Genomic DNA, 21,507 nt, shown 5'->3' on the forward strand with positions numbered 1-21,507 from the left:
TTTTGAAGCCCATTAGATCATCAGGCTGTAGTTTCTCAAAAAGGAAGCTGACTGTATGGAGAGAAAGAGTTGTTAAAGGGTTGATTCCAGATACTAGGGAGAAAAAACAAAAAAACCCAACCACTTTTAGCAGTTAAACTCCTTTTCTTCTGGGTTAGGGTGTGAAAAAGCTGCCAGGAAGGAGTGGTGGTAGCAGCTCATCTCTGTAGGTCAGCAGTGAATGAGACTCAAGAGGGGGTGAGTGGGATCCTTAGAGCTGTTTCTTACACATATGCCTTTAGCCTGACCTTTCAAATAGACCCTGCTCTGTCTTCTTCTTGAAATTTGCAGAGGAGTGACCATCCCTGCATTGCTCTTTGGAAATGTTTCTCTCTTGGTATCTTGCTATGACTTTCAAGGAGTAATAGAAACTTTCCAAAGAATATTTGAAGAATGTGGTAATGGATGGGAAAAAAATGGTCACTTATCAAGGGCAAAGAAACCAGGGGAGGGTAGATGGGGAAATGGTGCTGATTTGCAGCTGATGTTGGAGCAATGATGGAGTTTCAGCGAACCACACCACAAGGGTTGCTGACCCATAAAAAGGTGGAATATCCAAAAGGAAAGCAATGATCCCAGCAATTGCATCCCATTATGGTATGTCAGACATGTCTTTGATTGCACAAACCTATAATTAGTTATAGAGAGTGGCTTTGTTACTGAAGAACTAGGAGAAAACAAAAGAATTATTCCCTGCAGAAATGACTAGCAGGATCAGTGGATAACAATTATTGCTTTAAATAAAGTGTATTCACATTTGATAGACTTATTTCTTGAAATTTCAGAGTAAATGTCAATGATACAGCAAAAATTTAACAAATCTTAAGAGACTCCAAAGCAAAGATCTGAAAGTTTCAGGATGAATCTTAGGACTTGGTTTCTATTCACTCAGCATGTAAGAAATCCACTTATATATCTTAAGAATTTTTTGAAATTATTTTGAAATTTAAGATCTCGGTTTTGTGGTAAGAAAGAAAGGAACCGAGCTTATTACGAACACAAAATCCCAGCAATAACTGCATTACATACTTGCTAACACTAGATGGGGTGTAAGGAAAGAGTGAAGGGGAAAGTCGGTGAACAGCAAAACCTCGGAGGTCCGAACTCCTTCAGGCAGAGAAAGCAGAAGCTTGCACCTTGTCCGTTCCTCTGGCACTGTGGATCTTCACAACGTGGATATTTTAACACGCATGACACGCCAATATTAGTCTCATTAACTACATTTTATTCATATACTGAAAGAGTACATACACATGTCAGCAGCATAGATTGCATTAGCTCCTCTTTACTAAAAAAAGCTCCAAGTATGTACAGCCTTAAAATGCTCCCGCTGTAGCTAGCACATATTAAATTGATGCTTATATAAACTACTGTTCTTTACATAGATTTATGTATTTTAGAATATATTAAAAATTCTCAGTTGGCATGTTCTGTTATCTTTTCTCGCTGTCTTGATGGTCTACCAGTTGCAATGAATTATGGATAGGTATATTTTATTTACTATTCAAAACAATTTCTATTACAGAATATAGGCCGTGGAGACAATCCCGTTGTTGCCTTTGGAAAGGCAGAAAGTATTTTTAATGATTAGTCATTTCTGTTGTTATGGCTGCATCTTGCAGCTTTTCCTCGGGAGCAGGAAGAGCAGACCAAGGCTCTTTTTGAGATCCTGCCTTTGTTTAATCCTGTGAAAAGTACTGTAACCTTTTCTTTATCAACTGGTGCTTTTTGTCCTCCCTCTTAGCTTCTTTGACCTCCTGTGCATGAACTCTGCAGAGCAGGCAGGCCAGTGTCTGACTCCAGGCTCCTCCTGAGGCCACGAGGGATTCTGAGCTGGGCTTTCCAACCAACCAACAGAGCTACTCAGCAGAAGCGGCAGCCTGCCAGCAGAATTCACTTCCCTCACTCTCTTCTCCTGGTCCCATGTGAATGAGCTAGACTCCTGTGGATCACTTTATCCTCTTTATTAAGCCAGTCTCTGCAGAGACCATTTTAATTTAATTCAACTTGATAGCCAAGTCTCAAAATCCCCTTGGCTCTTGAAAGAGTACAATCTTCTGGTATTCAATACACAAGCCCTTTTCCACCATACTCTTACTTTCCTTCAAGTTAAAAATGCCAGGATCCAATTACTCTAAACTAGCTTTCTGCTCTGATGCCCCTTGCTGAGTGACTGGTACTCACAGTGAGCCCTAAAAGCAATGCTGGCGCACTGAGAAATGCCCCCCTCATCAGAATATCTAACTCTATTTAAACTTGCATGCTCAATAGAAAAGCAACACAAAATGCTTTCCCACAACAGAGGTTAAATAAACCCTGCTTGCCAGTCATATCCACTTTAAAATGTAAACTGGTAACATGGTAAGAAGTTGCATTCCCTGGCAGGGAATCTCTCTTTTGTTGCTTAATCCCAGGAGAGGTATTGCTAAAACCTACTGCAAATGGTTTGTTTGCATCTACTGGTCTGATTGAACCACAGGGACTGACACTGCACTGGGATTTGGAGGGCAGTGCTCAATACTTCAGAGGGCTAGATGGGCTAGGGTGCCAGTGTAGTTAAAATCAAAACCACCTCTGTAGGAAAAAAAAAAACTAGCACGTAATTTAGAAACAGGATGAGTTATGTCTCTGACAGGCCAGTAATAACTTTATTTCATAGCAGAGAGGCAAAAGTTAGGGAGGACTGTAATATGCCAGGTCACTCGTAGGTTATGACTCCTCATGGGAGCCCTTATACATAATCCCCTTCTGCAGCAAACTTCACACCTTGGATATCAGAATGCCTATGAGAACATCTCTATTTGTGATAATAGGCCACGTTTCACATGTCCAAGGGAAAAATGTGAAGCTCATTCAGCGGAGGGACAGTGAGATAGCCCTGAGTATGAAGGAATAAAGGACAGTTTCCTTTGCTCCCCCTGCTTTACACAAAGCCTCCCTGTTATCCAAGGCAGCAGTGCAACAGCAAGACACGATGAAACAACCTGGAATGCTAAGTGGTATGAAAACTTAAAGAAACATATTGTGTAACTGAAAAAACAACAGCTCTAATACAAAATTTGGTTGGATAAGGATGGTGAAGGGCCTTTCCAGGACAACAGTCCCTTGCTGTTATCCTGAGAGAGACTCTGCATGCCAGGATTGCCCTACATAGGATAACTGAATGCCTTGGTCTGTAACCACCCAGAGCACGAAAGAAGCTGTCTGTCAGCTTCTGTCTGTCCACATCCTCGTGTTTAACTGCCAATGAACTGGCAACCTGGCAAAAATCTGAACCCACCAAGTGGAAATCCTTCTTGGAGGCAGAGTTAGCTCTAGCCTAAAACAGCTCCAACTGCCTCAGTTTCAAATTACTTGGTGATACTGAAGTCACAGTTAGACTTGAGCCAGAAGGAGGATTCCCCAAATGCAGCTCATGATGACCCAAACCTGAATTTATTGCTTGTGAGCTGTGCTGGGGGAAAACGCTAGAGAATAAATCATCTCATTGTGCACAAATGAGCTGCAACATGGAGTGTGTAAATGCAGATATGTGTTTCAGGCTAAGCTTAAGGTTTGCCTTCTGGAATGAGAGGTCACAACAGCGTAACATGTTAAAACACCCAGAATCTATTGGGATCATCAGGAAAAGTATAAATTAGGGCAAAATGAATTAGGATGGATTTCTGTAATACCTATTAAAACAGAGGGTGGATTCGTTCATGGCACCGTGCAGACCTCTGATATTTTCTGTCTATATTAACTTGTTAAGATCTCATAGTCCGGAAATGACACACTCTTCTTTTCCTGGCTACCCAGTTACTGTGGGCTGGGCTACTTGTTATGCACATTTTAATGCTGAAAAAGTGAACAACAGAAGAAAAATAGCAATCGATTTTGACTTCCTCTTCAGTCTAAAATGAATTAAAACCATGCCTTGGATTTACTATGAACCACAAAGACAGACCTCAAGAAACCAAAATAAAATGTATTCTGGAATGTTCCTGTTTGTTTTTACAATTCATCAATAACCATGAAGGCTCTAGTATTAAAATCATTACTAACATGTTAGTTTAGGAGTCAAGATAATTTCTATGCTTTGTATGGCTTACTCCTCACTTTCTTCTAGGAGATGTTCAATTCAAGGTAGTTTTCTAAATTAAATTTAGATCATTCTCTTAGATGTCAACATTAATCCTAATGCACTGCACTGCTCTTTGAATGAGTGCAGATTGCCAAGTGTCTTGGAAAAAGAATAAAATGGACATGTCATGCAGTAACCAAGTAAAGGCAGTCCCTGATTAATATGCAAGTTTGAAAAGTTCAGAAAATGTCATCATACTCCATAGGTGCACCCTGATTTTGGAAAGGTCTCTTTTTGTTTATTTTGTGCATAAATGTCATTCTACATAAATTTCACTCCAGCAGCTTTTTTATAAACTCAAGTCAATGATGATATGTTCAAATATTTGAGTGTTTCCTTTAAAACTAGAGGCAAAGAAAAAATCTCTTCGATCTGTTGACACAGCTGTGAAAGACCGTGGTGCTTGCACATAGATTTCTTTAAATAATCTGAATATATTCTTTTCACCATCCCACTGGTAAATCTGGGAGAAGGTGTAGTCACTTCCCAAGGCTAGGTAGTAATTGTTCTTGAAGGAGAAAGGCTGCAGCGTCATGGCTCCTCGGGATGGAAGAGCCTGTATCTCTACAAACTGTTTGCTATTCCATTTCATAACTCTGGAGTCACCAATGAATCTTGTGAGTGTGATGTATAGGTTATCTTGCATCCTGAAACTCTTCACAGCCAGGACGTCTTCCATGTTGGGGATTTCACTGTGTGGGACAAACTTTTTGGAGGCTTTGTTCCACTGGAGTATAATGGGAACCTGGGCACGGCTAGAGAGGATTAAATGTGATTTCCCATCTATATCGAGAAACTCAGCATCTGTGTCCCTGAACCACTCATGGAGGGACTGATATGAATAAAATCCTTTGTTATTCCACTTGTACACTGTTGACAAACCTGCTTTAGAGCTATCTGCTATGACAAAAAACATTTCACTGTCTATCTCAAAAAGCTCTATGTCGTTGGGCTTGGAAATGCGAGACACTTCGATATCCTGGAATTTGACAAACTTTGTCCAGCTTTCATCATACTTGTAAATGTGTGAGCCACCAAAGAGCTGTGCCACCACCACAAAGACTTGGTCACCAACAAGGATGGCTTTACATCCCACTATAGACTGACCTATTGACCAAAGAAAAAGAAAAGGCATGTATATTATCTATACAGTACAAAGCACCTTCTAAGCCACAGAGAGATTATCAAATCACCCCTCCCCTTTTTTAAACTTTCACCATCTCATAATTTGGTCTTCTGTTACATGCTATCACAGTTTCTTTTCATGCATTTTTCTTCCCAGTAACTGGAGAGATGACTTCAGATGTCACACCCTGCAAGGTATGCAAGTATTATATATCATAAAATGCCAATTCCTTTTTATCCAAAATACTTTTTATATTTAATACTGTTTGTTCAAACACATGGCCCCTAATATCCAAAATAACTATTTAAATTTTATTATTTCAAAATAACTAGAGTTATTGTCTTGCTGCTGATCAGAAAACCGAAATTCTCTTATTCTTGGAATGTCTGTCTTTCCAGCTTAACTAAAAGAATGAAATATCACGTATTTTTCTTGCTTCAGAAGAGCTGGAGTCAGCTTTTTTCCTACTGTAAATAGAAATATTGATGCATCTCGTGGGTATATCACCTGACAGCAGGATGAAAAAGATAAATCTAACTCAGTTGTTTCTGTTATGTATTCCTGAGATTATGTTAAACTAGAAATATTTAGGAATATTGCAGTTGCCAGATTAGATCAGATCAGGTTATGGTCTGTTTTGAGAATGTCAGGTTACACTACACAAGAACCACATCAAAAAAAGTAACAACCAGACTATTATGACAGATTTTTATGGAAGAAGAGCAATTCCTCTCTGAAGCACATAGTTTAAGTAGAACTGTAGCTGCATAAGTTCCTGATGTTGCCTGGTCAGTCACAACAGCAGACTTGCCCTGGCTCCTCTGCTGGGCCCCTACCCATGGCTTTCACAGCTGGCCTGGAGCGACCTGCCCCCCTCCCACTGTGGGAGCGCTGTGAGTACCTTCATCTCAACTACCACATGGTATCTGCAGTGCAGGCATGAGTGCTTGAGCTGATCATCCAGGCTCCTTCTGGTCTAACTTAGTCAAAGTTAAGTCTAGAAGAGCTTTCAGCTGTCTCCTGTCTCCTTTTGCAGAGGACAGCAACGTCTTTCTCTGCATGTTCACTGTGAAGGCAACTTTGACAACTAGCTCAGCTCCATAAATCCATGTTGTAAAGGGCTAAATTTAGATACCCGAATGCCAAGCATACAGATAATAATGGAATTCCCTGTGGAGAACATAGCTGGCTCCAGAGCTCTACAAAACATTCTTCAGGCTCTGCAAGAGGCTCCTTATGGGCCTGTGTCCCCTGGTAAAAATCACTCGCCCATGTACATCATTGCAGAGCTCAGGCCTTCCAGGAACACGGGATGGTTGTTTGAAAAACAACCCTGGGCACTCTCTGTGGGTGTGGAGCTAGGACTCAAGTCCCTGGCAAAAACATCTCCTGATCAAGTAATTCACAGGAAGGTGAAATATGCCTGGAAGACAGCTGCCTTTGCAAATGACTCAAACTCTCAAGTTCATTTCCAGAGTTTTTCTAGGGCTCAGGAAGCTCTCTCTGGGCTGTTGACTTCTCAATTTACATCCACTGGTACATGTTTCACCCTAATCTACCAAAACACAATGAAACATAAAAGTGCAACATTTTTCATTTCCAACATTTCCCGACGGAGGGGTAGCGTCTTGTCAACTTTTATTAGTGACGCTCCTAGCTATCTGAGAAGGTAAGTGCTTGTTGTCTTTGTAGAATTCAACACCAGATAAGGACACATCATATTCTCTGTTTCCCAAAATGTAAGATCAAAAATAATCTATTGCACATAACAAGGAACAGGAGGGAAGGATGCTCCATGATAAATTTAGCTCCCAAGTCTTCAGAACCACTAACTTGAAGCAGTTGGGAAATCAGGCAGCAGATAACAGCTCTAAAGACTCTGTGCCTGCTGTCACGGTGTGACTGAGCACAATGAGTGTTGGTTAGGGACAGAACAGTTGTTAGAAAATGAGCGTTAAAACATCACCTGGCATTCACATGGGCTTTTCTTTGATCAGCCCAGGATGATAATTGAGCATGTTTGTAAATTGAAAGTTAACGTGGAAGCTTTACAGCACATCTCTTTAGGTAATAACCATGGTTGAAATATTTCTATGTCCTCTTCAGCTGGGTTCCTGGCCAACCCACCCTAAAGGCATCCTTCAGACCTATTTTCTTCTGCATGCAATAGAGTATTTTTATATTCTGTTTTGCAGGCACTTTGGCAAGAGTGACTGCTCCTTCAGCTTCTGCTTTGACTTGCTGTGTGATTGAGACAGCAAGTGCTAAGCTGGGCCATGGTGTGACATTCACAGCAAGTGTTTGTGCCTTCAGAACAATTTACAAGATCAGACAAAAAAAGCCCAGTTTGTGTGCCACAGTGAAGTTAAATGTGCATGTATTAACAAGATGCATACTCCATGGAGTCACTCATGCCCAGACATCACACACTTTGATTGACCAAATTCAACAGGGATTCAGGACAAAAACTAACAAACTAGTCTCATCCATGGATCTCATCCTTGTGAAATGCCAACAGTTCATCAATGACTGGAATTCCACTGTACCTGTGATATTGTCGTAACTCCTGAAATTCATTTCAATGTGATCCCACTCCAGCACCATGCAGTTCTCCATGCTGGGCTGTGCAATGGCTACAAACACATCATTCTTTGAGTTGAACGTATCCACTGAAACGGACTGGTAGGGCAAAATCTGATGAACAACAAAATCTAGAAATATACATTTAAGACAGTTAGGTTTACATCCTTGCTGGAGACACAGAGTAAGTGGTAGCTGATCATAATGATTTACACTGAAAAATGAGTGAAATACTCTGGATTTTGTATAACACTGGCATGGAAGTGTCAATGCTCACGTTAGGCATGCAGCAACAGGGGAAAGTGTCTCCTGCTTTAGGTATCATAAACTGTCCTAAGAAAATATAGTTGCCAGGGAGATAAAATAGGTAAATACTGAAAGAAATCAGATTTTCCTGCTAGGCTGGTTACTATCACTGAAATCAGGATATCGAAAGAAAAGTCTGTTTTCCCACAGCTGGAAGTGGCTTTCCCATCAAGTGAAATGGCCTTGCCAGAATCACTTTGATGCTGAGAGATGGTAAGTGCCAGCTGAAGTCCAATAACTTCTTAAGTCGTGCAAATTTAATCACTAGCAATTTGTGATATGCTAAACCAGACAGAAAGCGAAATGATATCTGAAGTTTGCCTGGGGATAACCCCATTTCATCTAGACCACAGACAAAATGGTGTAATCAAAAACTCAGTTAACACAATGTTTTGTGGGGCATTGTAATGTAGTTTAGGCATAAAATACAACCAACCTGAGAACTACTGTCCAGTGGAAAACTTATCCTAGACTGAGGAATTGAAGCAACACATAAAAATTAGGATACCTCCAAAATTAAAGGGTTTTTTCCTCAAAACCTAAGTGCCTTTGTAGATTTAATTATAAAAGTCACCTGATGTAAGTCAGCAGTCAGCACAGAGCCAATCTGGGGCAAAGCAAGGAGACTTGGGCCTGAATTTGATCTTTGACCTGACAGCTGGGCAACATAGCAGACCTGGCAAAAAAAAGCCAGCACTTGGGTCTAGAATGGAGCAGGACGTCTGTGGTGAAGTAATGTATGCACAGAGATACATAGAAAAGGAAAGGCATCTTCTGCTATGATGGCATTTCTCTGCAGAACCACACACTGCTCTGTTTTAAGCTCTATTTGCTCCATGCCTTCATCACACACTCCTGTGCCTGAGCATCCAGGGATTTTGGTGAAATGGTAATTAAGTCCTCACTCGAGTCCCTTATTTTGGTGCATTATGAAATAATTGCTTCTGAATGAAGAACCCTCTGTTTCTGCATGCTTGAAAGCCTTGCCCTTGAGGAGTTACACTTCTGGAGAATAAAGATAGATGACTACCATTAAACAAACAGAGCAGATTCTACAGCTGCGAAAGAAATGACAGTCCTCATTCTTCGAGGGACTGTTAAAAATAGAGCTTGGGCTTGGTTCATAAATGCTGTCAGGCAAACAGGAAAGTTATCTTCATTCTTACTGAGAAACCAGAAGGACTGGAGAAAACTGACACCAGTGTATGCAGAAAGTAAAAGTAACTGACCAATCATGAAAGATGGATAAAGGATGGAACAATAGCAGAAAATAAAAATATTTTTAAAATCTTGAGGGGAAAAAAAAACAATAAAAAACTAATCCTGAAAAAGACATGTCTTGAAATATGAACAGTTGTGAAACACTTCGGAGAAATCTGTGAATTGAAACAAACCAATCTGTATGTAAAAACAGCTAGCAAAATCAGTTAAAATGATCAGTATAAACCAATAAACACTGATTTTAGCACCTTCTGGAAATACCAGACTCTAATGTAGAAAAGGGTTACACAGTAAAAGGATGTTGCCACATCAGGTTTGCCAAAAATTTAGGCCTTGGGGGCTTTAATGCTAGACAGAGTTAGTACAGTAAATACAGGATTGAGGGGGCTCTTTTCCAACATTTTTCTCTTTCAAGCTGGATCTCCTGCATGGGAGAGGGAAGAGGATGCAGCCTCCACTTTCCCTCTGTGCTGCAGTGGCTCTCTCCCACTCCATGCACAGTTCTGCTCTCCCTGTCTCAAGACATGTGGTTTTCATGCTGGTTTCTACTGGCTGAGGATGGGGTGGTCCCCCTGTCCTCCAGTTGCTCACTCCGCCTCTGCTCCCTCTGCGGTTGAACGGGTGTGAGGAGTCATGGATGAGGGACCCAACAGTTTTATTGGGCTGATTTCTCTTCTGGCAGACCCTGCTCTGGCTGAGCGCAGCACACAGGAGCACGGATGCGGGCAGAGGAGAGAATGCAGGTAGGACGCTGGAGGACGCTAAGGATAAATGGGAATGATGATGTGTTTGGGCAGCAGCTTCTAAACTGCATCCTGTGAAGTGGTCCCACTCTCCTCACATCCCTTCCCTGCAGTGGAGACTTCTACTCCAGGTGAGGCTACCCAGGAGCTGGGCATGCCAGCAGGGAGCATTAACTACCCCTTCCCTTCTCCCATCGCAGGAGATTTCCAGCACAGGAGCAATTATGGAGCAGGTACCTATTAATTTCCAAACTACCTCCCTTCCAGCCAGTGACGAAAGACAGGACCACCTCCAGAAGGCAGTCCCAGCTAGTTAAAGAAAGGGGAAAACAAGCTTCCAAAGCTCAATGAAATGATCCCTGCCTGCGGGTCCGGGCAAAGTCCCAGGCATGCACACAACCTGTTTCCAGTGGCTGTGGGAGCACAAGATCTGTTTACCAGTTTCCTGAAAGTGAGTTAACACATTCTCCTGTGGTGCTTACAGCCACAGCACAGCCTCCTAACACACTGTTGTGAGAGAAAGACAAGAAATGAAATGGCTTAACCAGCTTCCGTGATACAAGCACTGAGAAATGGAAAAGACACATGCTATCACAAAAAGAGTTAAAAGTGCAGATCACCAACACTGAATCACCTTCTTTGTGAAGAAGCAAGAGGACCATTTTGTTCTTTGTCTTTCTTTCTGTTTAAATTTGGCAGCACCTCTTTTCATCTTTCCTCCTGTTACCATTGTAGCAGTTCAGCTGATGCAATGAACTGACTGAGCTGACAAAATGCACATTTTACCAAGCAAACTGCTTTGTTAACACATCCTACATCCAATCTTACTTGACACAGAGTACTGGAGACCAGAAATGATTGAAAGTCTGATCCCACCTGGCAAAGGAGGGAAACACTATCCTAAAGTCTAACATGAATGAAAGGGGTTTGTAGAGCCCTTCCTGTCACTGACTGGGAAAGGAAAATACACCTCCAGCATATGTTGCTTTACTTCAGAATATGGTATAAGCCTGAGCCTCTGACTAATCAACCCTCAAGGAGGGAATATGGGCATATGTACACTCCCTTTGGAGGTGGGGGAGGCAATGGCAGAGAAGGAAAAGGCAGCAGTGGCTTGATACTGCAGACAACGAGGGTCATACACAACAGTGTGTGACAGCTCTGTGCTGTGCTGTGGAAGCACTTCTCCAATGGCATTTGAACAAATATTCAGCTGGGCAATCCTTGCCCCACAGAACACTTCCAGTCCTCAAAAGCTCTACAGCACATGAAATTAGAGTTATGCTTGCTGTAATTTCCCTTACGGCAGACAAAGGGACAAATGTTAAGGGTGAATTTTGCCTGTAACAACTTTATGGTTTCTAGGTACGAAAAGGTGAAAGAGGGCAGGTAGGTCACTATAGGTCTGAGGATCAGCAAGGCTTGTTCTCGCACACTGTTAGTGCTTTTAAACCGGATTGCGATGAAATAAAGCCTGCTTTTACTTTGTACTGTTGCCTCTCAGTGATTTGGCAGACATGGGAATGTAACCGTGGTACCCTTCTAAGCTTCACTACTCTCCTGTGCTTGATATCCTTGTATGCAGCAGATTATTGCACTTTACCTCTGCTGCTCTTCTGTCATAATTTTGAATTCTGAGTTCATTCTCTTTTCCTTCACATAAGGCCATGGAATTACCTTTCATACCTTTTCCTGAAACTTCTTTTCACATTACTAGTAATCAACTTTTCTGTTATCTTTTAATAATGATGACTGACTTGATGACAGATGAGAACTTGAACACCTCTGATACTACTGGGTAGAAAAAAGGCAGAGTGCTGACGTTCTATACATAAAAGATGAAAAACAATACTCGCAGCTGATATTTTCAGTTATATGATGTGACTACACTTAAAGATAGGTAACTGCAGCTGTTTGGTCATAAAATATAAGCATAATCACATGCAAATTTCTCTTCACTTCCTTCAGCATGCTTTACATTACCTAAGAAAGAGAAGAAGATCCTAAACAAGACAGTAGTCAGCGTATAATTGGACATTTCTCTCCAGCTTAATGGAGTTCCATGAAGAGCTGCAGGCACTATTCCCACCACATTTGATGCTAAGAAGTCGTGGCTTATTAAATAAATATAAGAGATATAGCCACATTTTTGAACTTATTTTTATTGCTTTCTTGTGAAATACAGAGATTTTGTGAAGCTCATCTGCCATAACTATATGGCTTTATTCCAGATAATAGAAAGCATTCTGTGATGAAAATTAAGCCACAAAGTGAGTCATAATCAAGTCTTTTGGAATACAAATTGTCAGAGCTCTTCTCCCATTATCACTTAATCCAAATAAAAACTCAGTACTTACTTTGGCTTTGAAATGTAATTTTCCCATTTTATACTTTTTCTAGTACTCGAATGGGCTTTGTATGTAACCCTTTCCTCCCCCCAAGTCATGCTCACAGAACGAAAGGGTATAGTCTATATGTCTGATATTTAACCATTTGTAGTGTGCTTAGAAATATACATTCTGAATACCTGTAGTGGTGCATTCATAATCAAAACTTGTCACATCATTTAACTTCTTATCCTGATATTCTGCTGGACCAATACACAGGACATCAGAAACAGTGGAATTTGTCATCTTTAACCACAAAAACAACCACTTGGCTTTGCAGTCACACTCAAATTTATTTCCCCTTAAATCTCTAAAAAACACACAGAAATAAACATATTTGAAAAGGTTGATAGCAATATGAGCACTACAGAACTGTTATCACCTTGACATGCTGAATTTCAAAATATCTGAGTATCCTTGAATAATTGTTCTGGACTGAGAACAGGGAAGTTTCTTAAGTTTTATTTGGACTCTTAATATGGGGTCTCCACTGAGTTTTTTGAAAAATTGTTACAGTCTACACTCACTTGTATTCATAGTAATACAACACTGTGATTCATGTGTAAAGTTACTTTTTTTACAAATTTCCATAGGATTAGGACTGTAATGTAATAAATCCTGACAGTCACACCACCTACCGCTGACATGGATAAATCCCATTCCTTCACTGAGCTGTTCCAGTACTGCTGGTTGACAGAGTGGCCTTGCTGGCACCATTTCTGAGTTACATTAAAATGCAGATGTAAGGCTTGTATTGTTTGAGTCGCTGCTGAGGTAGAGTCAATTTAACCTCCCTCTACTAATGTACGAGCAATTTCAACACTGCACTTGTTCTTCGATCCCTTGGCAAATTTTGTGGCTTACAATTATACTTTGCTGTTTGGGAAAGCCAGGCCAAAAATAGGGGAAGCCGACTAGCAGCTCAGTTATACAAGGAAACGCTGACAGTATATCAGCAATGTGCTACACCTGCACAAAACCAAGAAAAAACTGTTTTGTTTTTTTTTAACTAATGCTTTTTACTAAAATAATCTCAGGGAATGCATGCAACATTAGGAGGGAAACATGTTCAGAGAAACTGTAGTTTTATAATTCACTGTCTCCCTCTCCCTAAAAAACAATTTACATGAAATATCAGAAGGAACTACAATGACACAAGCTATATACAGCATCATGAGGAGCAGCAGTGATTTAAGAAATAGGAGTTACTTTAGAGGAGCCTATCAAGTAAATAATTACGAAATGAAAAAAGGTAGAACAAAAAAATACACCTTTTTTTTTCTGTATAGATACCAGATACAGCACCACACCCCGTCAGAAACCTAGAACTGAGAGCAGCAGAGTGACAGAAGCAGGCACCCAATAGAAAGATTCTCAGTACTTACAGTTCAATTAAAGAATCTAAATCACTGAAGACATCCCTTGGCAGAGCTTTGAGGTGGTTATTGGCCAAAGAACTAAAAAAGAAAGTTAGAGCTTAGTATCATTTCTATCTCTTTTCTGGGGGCTCTTACCAAGTCTGAGCTCACTTTCAGGTTATGAATTATCTGGTACTGTCCTGCCACTGGCATTGTTAGTAGTTACCAGGAACAGGTGTTAATTATTCCCATTCAAGAATAGGGATTGCTTGAAGATCACATAAAAGTAAAATATTTAGAGCTTTTTTATTGCCCCAATGCAAATGTAGCACACAGAGCAATCACTGAGCATGCTGAAAAGAAGAGGAATGTTAGTCACGGCGCAGCACTGGGGGTACCAGCTGCACCCCACCCCGACGTGCTGCAGTGCTGCCTCAGCAGGAACTGCTTTAAGGACAGTTCTTAATTTATGAAAGGCACGTTGTGGACAGAAGGAGGAAGCTGACATACAGAGGGAAGAGGGGTTTTCAGTGCAGTGGTCCCCCCGAGGAGTTTTGTTCAAGTAGGAATTACTCTACCATGTGTCAAATAACTTACAGGTGAGTCAGGTCTCGAAGGCCACGAAATGCATTTCTTGAAATGGTTTCAATTTTGTTCCCTTCAATGAATCTAGGGGCGAAAAAAGTATTTTAAAATACTTTAATTAACATTATTATTAGCATCACCAGTGCTTTAAGCTATGGTTGCCAAATTCATCAGGTTCCTGGGCAGCTCCTTCAGACTGAAAGGAAGTCTCAGTGGAGCTGCTCACTTCTTCTTATCCCCTTTCCCTGGGCAGACTGCAAGGAACGATGCAAGTACCAGGCAGCACAAGGGACAGCACATAAACACAAACATCCAGCAGAAAAGGAACAAAGTGATCAAGGCAAAAAAAATTATTCCTGCTGGTTAATCCTCTTGGGATGTGTTGTGTGAGGCAAGAGACCTGCACAGAAGGGGCTCCTGAGATGGGCTTTAGAAACTAAAGTCCTACCTTGCCCTCACAAATCACCTGCCTTTTAAAACCACAGGGCAGCATAGAGGTGCTAGGGCTGCTCAGGCTGCAGACCAACACTGATGGGGAGCTCCCGTGGCTGCATGTACAGTGCCACCTCCACACCCACACAGCTGTGACCGGATCTGCAGTCATCCAATGTCTGCAAAACCACTGCCTTGGTTTTGTTCTGGTTGCCGCAGTTCAGCTCTCTCCAGCTGGGACATCACCTCTGCAAGGTGCCCAGCTGCACACCAGTCACGGCCCTGTGGGCTGGGGGAATAATGACAGGCACATATCGATTCCAGGAGCACGCTGCTCCTCCTGACTGCACGTCAGCATTTAAAGAAAGAGCTGATATTTGAGCATCTTGACCCCTGAGCACTTAAGGACGCATCCCTAAATACACCATCAGCCCAGCAAAGCAATTGCAGCCAGGTGGCCATCAAGATATTGCTTGGTACAGCTGTACCTGGATGAAGACAACTGCATGCTGACTTTATAAAAGATTTGATGAGATAAAAGTGCCTCCCTTCCTCCTATGCATCCTTGTTTGCCTTCCAGAGAAGTTACAGGAAAAATGCTGTGAGACAAGGTCTCTTCTTGAGAGAGTCAAGACGGGAATGCAGGAGATGGCAAGTGCTCTTGGCTCTGCAGTTGAGATGTAGCCAAGATCCTTCAGGAAGTGACTGGAACCCTGACTGGATGAGAAGGTGCTGTGTCTGGGTTCAGAGTGTCAGAAGAGGGTCAGCCATTACAAGGCTGTCTGGGGGCATGAATTCAATCCGCAGAGCAGAGAGCCACACTGCCTCCTGACACCCTCACTGGCACCTGGCATCCCTGCACAGCGCCAGCTCACCGGTCTGTGCAAACACACAAGGCTTCACTGCAAACGGTGCAGCAAGATGATGCAGATTTGGGCTCAGTAATCTGCCGGATTTGTGAGTCACCAAAGCTGGCCTCCAAGAGGTGCTGCCCTGGGAACGCCACTCTGTTCACCAGCAAAGCTCTCATCTTTATCAAACCTGTTTTACCCAGACTCTGTACAGAAGAGTCAATTAGTTTAAGGGTGCATTGAACACCATTATCAGTTGCAAGAGCAGCAGGACACAGCTGGAGATATATATGTAGGTATCTGCTGTGGGCGTTCCCCAGCTGTTCTTCATCCAGGGACTTTGCTTTGTACACAGAGACACTTGTCATTCTTGTTTGTCAGTGAGATTTCCTTGTTCTCCATGAAGTCTGATCCCTGGTAACTAAGAGATGTGAGTTATGAAAGCTGTAATAGTCTTACTGGCTGCATGGCCAAAAAAACAAACCACAGAGAAAGGCTACTCACAGCCAGTTCCCAAAAGGTGGAGGGGAGATTTGATAGGAAGAGCTCTATGGACTTGGCAGGAAGGGCAACCACAACCAGTATCCGAGACCATTCGTTCAGCTGCTAAAATAATCTGAAATTATAAGGCTTTACCAATTGTCATCCTGCTCCTTGGCTTGCTCCCTGTCCCCTGGTGACTGGGGACAGAGGTTTCCCCTTTGATCAGGTGAGGAGAGTAGGATGTTTCTTTCGTACGAGGATCTGGCTGCAGTCACCAGTGCAACTACCACGACTGCAGGGACAAGCTCATCAGTATTTGAAAATAAGTAATTAATGATACAACATAAAAATGTTCTTCTTCCTCTTTACAAATATACAGCAAATAATTTTTTTCCTATAGACGCAAGGAAAAGAGAATGCTTAAATAGCTTCCTATCTGAAAAATCCAGCTGTAGCTGAATCACGGATCTTACCATACACCATTTACCATTATCCTCTATTTCTTGGTCTGCAAATTCCATTGGTGGCTGCTCCACATTTATCAGACTATTAACCCTGAATATACCTAACTTTAATATCTATTTGTCTGCAAGACTTTGGCAAGAGTCAGTTTTATCAGCATCAGTCTGTCTTTAGAAAAGGACAAATGCTTTCCACAGCTACTTTTCAGAGTGGAAAGGTGGGTGGAAAGGGAAATTTTTTTGAGGTTGTATTCATAAGTTTCAAACACAACAGCTTATATGAAGTAACACACAGAAATGGCAGTCCTTTGGAGTATGAAGGGAAGACAACCTTGTAGTAGGGCCAATACTTTTTTTTAAAGAAAAAGGGGTGAACTAAAAATAAACAAAACCAAAATGATCAGAAAATGAAAGTAATGTAAAAAATGTAAGTGAACTATGTAAACAAAAGGAGATTCAAATAAATTTAAATAATAACATAAACAATTACAATAATTTATGTTGTATGACATATTTATGTATTTACAATAATTATTATATAAACATAAATGACATGGGCATTAAATGGAATATCAGAAAAAAGGCGAAGTTGGAGAAGAAAGTTGGGGGAAGAGAACAAGGATGGTAACTAAGGTTGCTCTGGGTGGTACACAGATACTCTGCAATTCTTTTTCAGGTTGCCTGCAGGTCACGACAGGCTTTCCCACCTCTTGTCTGAGGTTCAAATCCCCTTGGCAGTGATGGCACTGTTCTGGAAAGCCAAGACAAGCTCTTGCTAACAATGCCTTTTTGGTGTGCTGTAATTGCACAGAGACACCTTGCATTCATGGCATCTTTTAAATATGCGCTGTAACCTTTGAAAAATCGTGACCCACCATAAAGAACATTTGCACAGGAGTGTAACATAAATCCCTCATCTCCCCTGCTCTTGGGAATCACCGTAAAGACCAACACTCTGCAGCAGGAGCCTTGGCAACTTATCAAAATATCTTTATCTAAAAGGGACATAAAGTGCCAAACTTACAGGTATTCTAGATGGAAGAGACCAGCAAAGGCATCATCTCGTATAATAGTGAAGGAGTTGGAGTTCAGCAAGCTGAAAATGGAGAGCAGGCGTTAGGAAAGCACCTTAAAACCTGACACACTAGATTATGCCCATTGTGTTTATTGCCCATGACCAAACTAATCTTACTGACTTGAGCCCATCTTGCCCCACCAATGCAGAACACATAAAATACTGTGGAATGGTCTATTATAAAAAATAAAAATGAAAGGCATTATGTGATGGCAGTTAATGTCCACTACTCCCCAGGAAAACGCTCGTTGTGCCACTGACCTTGGTTGAATGCAACCTTGTCCTCAACTCTGTGGTCCCCTGAGCAGGACAAGCCATTATGAGATGGCAAGTCTGCTGAGTGTGGACACCAGATGTTTACCACCCCTCCTGCCCCAACAACAACTTTTAAGACCATCTCAGCACCAATCATAAGCTCAGAAGCCCCAGCACCAGCTCTCATCTGTGCAGTTGCAGTGGGTCAGCGCTCACTTATTCTGTGCTTCCAGGGAGATGCTCCAAGCCTGACCTGCAGACGGGGTACAGCCCACGGTGTGGGAGGACAGCAGCCAGTTTATCAGCTGGAAACAGAGACATACCTAAACCACCGGAGACAGAGAGTCCTGCTATGGTGATAAAGCAAAGCCCTGTGTTCACAGGTGGTGTGGAGGAGCAGTGGTGCTGCCTCCTCCAGGCACTGCCTTGCCCTCCTCCTGTGTGAACTTCAGGAACAAAATGTTTCAGAGCAGCACCAGAGTGGCTGTCACCCGAGCCAGGACAAGGTGATCTGGGAGAAGGATGCTCCAGAGGCTTTGCCAGCAAAGTTCCTTCCTTGCTGTATCAAAGTACAACAGTGGACTGTTTCCAGTGTTGATGTTCAAAGGCACAGAGAGTGATTTCCTTTCAAGAAAATAGCAAAACTTCTTATTTGGTCTAAAAAATGAATGCTACTCAAAAGAAATAATTTTTGGAAAATCTAAGAATTTTTTGCTATGAATGAACATGTCTCCACTAATGGCTTTATTAGAGCAACTTATTAATCCTCTTCCTGTATGGTTTTAGGCATTTTACTAAAATTAATTTAGAAGACTAATGAACATGAAATGCAAACTTTCCCTGTGGTCCTTGGATAGTATGCTAATGCTAGACAAATGCTTCTTAAATTATCCCAAAGAAATCTGACAAAGATGCAGACTGCCATCAAAAATAAATCCTTGTGTCGCTATTTTAGCATGGCTACTGCCACAGAAGACATTGTCCTGAGGTGCCCAAGTGCTCAATTATGCATGCAGCTCTTTTGCCATTTAATCAGTATTTTTTCTCATGTTTAAGGGAATAGCCACAAATTACTCTAACTGACAGAATTTGTCAGGGCCCAAGGCAGTCATGATGGCGACAAAACCCTCTCACTGCCACATCTGACTTACCACATAAAGTGACATGACTTTTGACTTCCTCAACATCTGACCTCTGTCCATCACTGCCCTCACCCCAACATCTGCTCCTGGAAATCTACTACAGCTAAGGAAAAGAGACAACTTTCTTCTGCTCTTCATGACTCTTCCTAATGCCACCATCCAAAAAAAGCCAGATTCTCCCCATCTCTAATTTTCCACCCCCAGTTTCTCTTAACCCACCCTGGGATTCCTCCCTTTTCTTCCCAGGTAGCACAGCTGTTTGTTTATCCCTATCCACCCCTGGGCAAGGTCATCCTGCCCTCTGCTCAGGGCTCTGTACTGATCCCCAGTTCTCACAAAAACTTGCTTTTGGGATTGATGTCACAATAAAGGAGATTTTCACCCCTTGCTTTGCTCACTTCTTCCCAGCATTTTGCAAGGGGTGCTGCTGCCCCCAGGTAGTGAGATAGGCCTTTGAGTCAAATGAGGTGGGGTGCCCAAGGAGAGAAGGCTGGCCATGATGCTACCAGATGCCTTTAGGCACCTCTTGCTAAGACCAGTTTTAACATCTAGCTCTGTGGGAAGCACTCAGCCTAGGTTTCTGGAAGGCTTCAGATATTTTTGCTGAATTTTTCCTTGCAGTGTGTCTTTGCCTGGGGGGTAAGCCAGTCCTTGGGAGGGCGGGGGGAGGCATGGAGAGTCTGCTTGGTATCCAGGCGTTCCTGGCAGCCTACACTGGACTAGGCAGGGCACAGGCTGCAGCTCAGCTTTGCTGCAGATTACCAGAGAAACGAGTACCCAGGCTCCCCAGGGGGTTTGTACCGCAGTCTGTGTCTCTGTACCTTCCCTGCTACTGCTTCTCAGGACAGCTAAATTAAGCAAGCTTGGGTAAGCTCCTCGAGCGTCAGGCACGCACCTAACTACAACATGGGCACTGCGATGCAACTTGCCCGAGGACAGGAAGGAGGGAAGGCTGCAGAGTTCGGGAGCAGGACCACTGTCTCCTGGGACAGTGGATCACTGGGTCAGAAGGCATCCAAGGGACCAGCCTCCAAACTGGATACTGAAGCAGAGTCATGCTGCGGACAACACCAGCACTTCACACACAGAGGCTTCCCTCTGAAGTGTGTCCCGGCAGCCTCTGCTTGCCCCATCGTGCCTGCAACATCCCAAAGCCGCTGTCAGACTCCCTGGCATAAAGTGAGCAGGAGTTAGAGCCACCACATGACTCCAGAGAGGAAAACTCAGCCCTAAACTAATTAAAGCTGAAGTTAAAACCAGAGAAACTTAGGGCATCAGAAAACATTTTGCCCTACTTCAGTAGCTAAATACACATTTTAAGAAGTAGTTTATGAGCGGAAAATGCATCCCTGTTATGAAACGGCACCTACACTGGGGGGCTGCGCAAGCAGGGGATTTAGCTGTTACCTCCTTTTTTTTACAAGGGAATAGGACTCTACTTAGGAGGAACGGGGGGCTCTATGCTTAAAGGGACTCTAGGAGAAACGGGCGAAGTGCTACTTGGCCGTGCTCCTTTCCAGTGCCATACTTACAGCAGCTGCAGGGAGGGCAGGTGGGAAAACATCCTGTCCTTGACTTCGGAGAAGGTCCCGTTGACCAGGCTCCTGGAAAAAGAGATGCTACCCATCAGGCGGGACGGCCCCGCACCCCTCCATCATCCCTCCTCCTCCCGCGCCCCGCGTTCCCCCGCACTCACAGGGAGCCCAGGCCGGCGGGCAGGCTGCGCGGCGCGCCCGCGGCCCCCACGCACAGCGCGGACTCCCTCCAGCAGCTGCAGGGCGGCCCGCAGCGCGGAGCCCTGCGCGGGGCGGCGGGCGGCAGGACGAGCGCGGCGGTGCAGAGCGCGGACAGGAGCCGCAGCGGCACCGCCATCCCGCACGGCCGCTGCCCGCCCGCCCGGCCGCCGCTCCCTCCCGCCTCCCTCCCGCGCCCTGACATCAGCGCGGCGCCGCCTCCGCTGCGGCGCCCGGACGCGCAGGGGGGGTCCCGGCGGGCGGGGACACCTTCGCCCTCCGCCTCCCGGCAAGGCGAGGGTGGCCCCCCGCTGGTGGCTCCCGAGTGATGCTGCCCCAAAAAGTAGGGGTGGGGAGCACTGAGGTGCTGGAGCTTGTCCACAGAAAGGCAACGAGGCTGGTGGAGGGTTTTGAGCGCAAGCCTACTGGGGAGCGGCTGAGGGACCTGGAGGGGACGGTGGGGAGTTTAGCCTGGAGAAAAGGAGGGTCGGGAGGGATTTATCTCTTACTACCACCTCCTTTCAATTAATTGTAGAGAGATGGGTGTAGTCTCTTCTCCCAGTTAGCAAGTGACAGGACGAGAGGAAATGGTCTCAAGTGGCAGCAG

The 21,507-nt window shown here is 43.4% G+C and overlaps 1 protein-coding gene across 1 annotated transcript; it reads right to left on the reverse strand.

Annotated features, from left to right (window-relative positions):
- Window positions 1-1,731: 1,731 nt before the first annotated feature.
- Window positions 1,732-21,039, reverse strand: LGI2 (leucine rich repeat LGI family member 2). Its single transcript, XM_027883358.1, has 8 exons — window positions 20,864-21,039; window positions 20,700-20,771; window positions 17,720-17,791; window positions 14,481-14,552; window positions 13,911-13,982; window positions 12,666-12,835; window positions 7,835-7,999; window positions 1,732-5,269 (listed from the first exon to the last, which is right to left on the reverse strand). Exons 1-8 carry the CDS (start codon window positions 21,037-21,039, stop codon window positions 4,452-4,454), a joined length of 1,617 nt encoding a protein of 538 aa, XP_027739159.1. The 3' UTR covers window positions 1,732-4,451.
- Between the last annotated feature and the right edge of the window lie 468 nt (window positions 21,040-21,507).

Source organism: Empidonax traillii, unplaced genomic scaffold (assembly GCF_003031625.1).
Source record: "Empidonax traillii isolate 1590-97213 ecotype Southwest subspecies unplaced genomic scaffold, ASM303162v1 scaffold125:size1524877, whole genome shotgun sequence".
Classification (NCBI taxonomy): domain Eukaryota; kingdom Metazoa; phylum Chordata; class Aves; order Passeriformes; family Tyrannidae; genus Empidonax; species Empidonax traillii.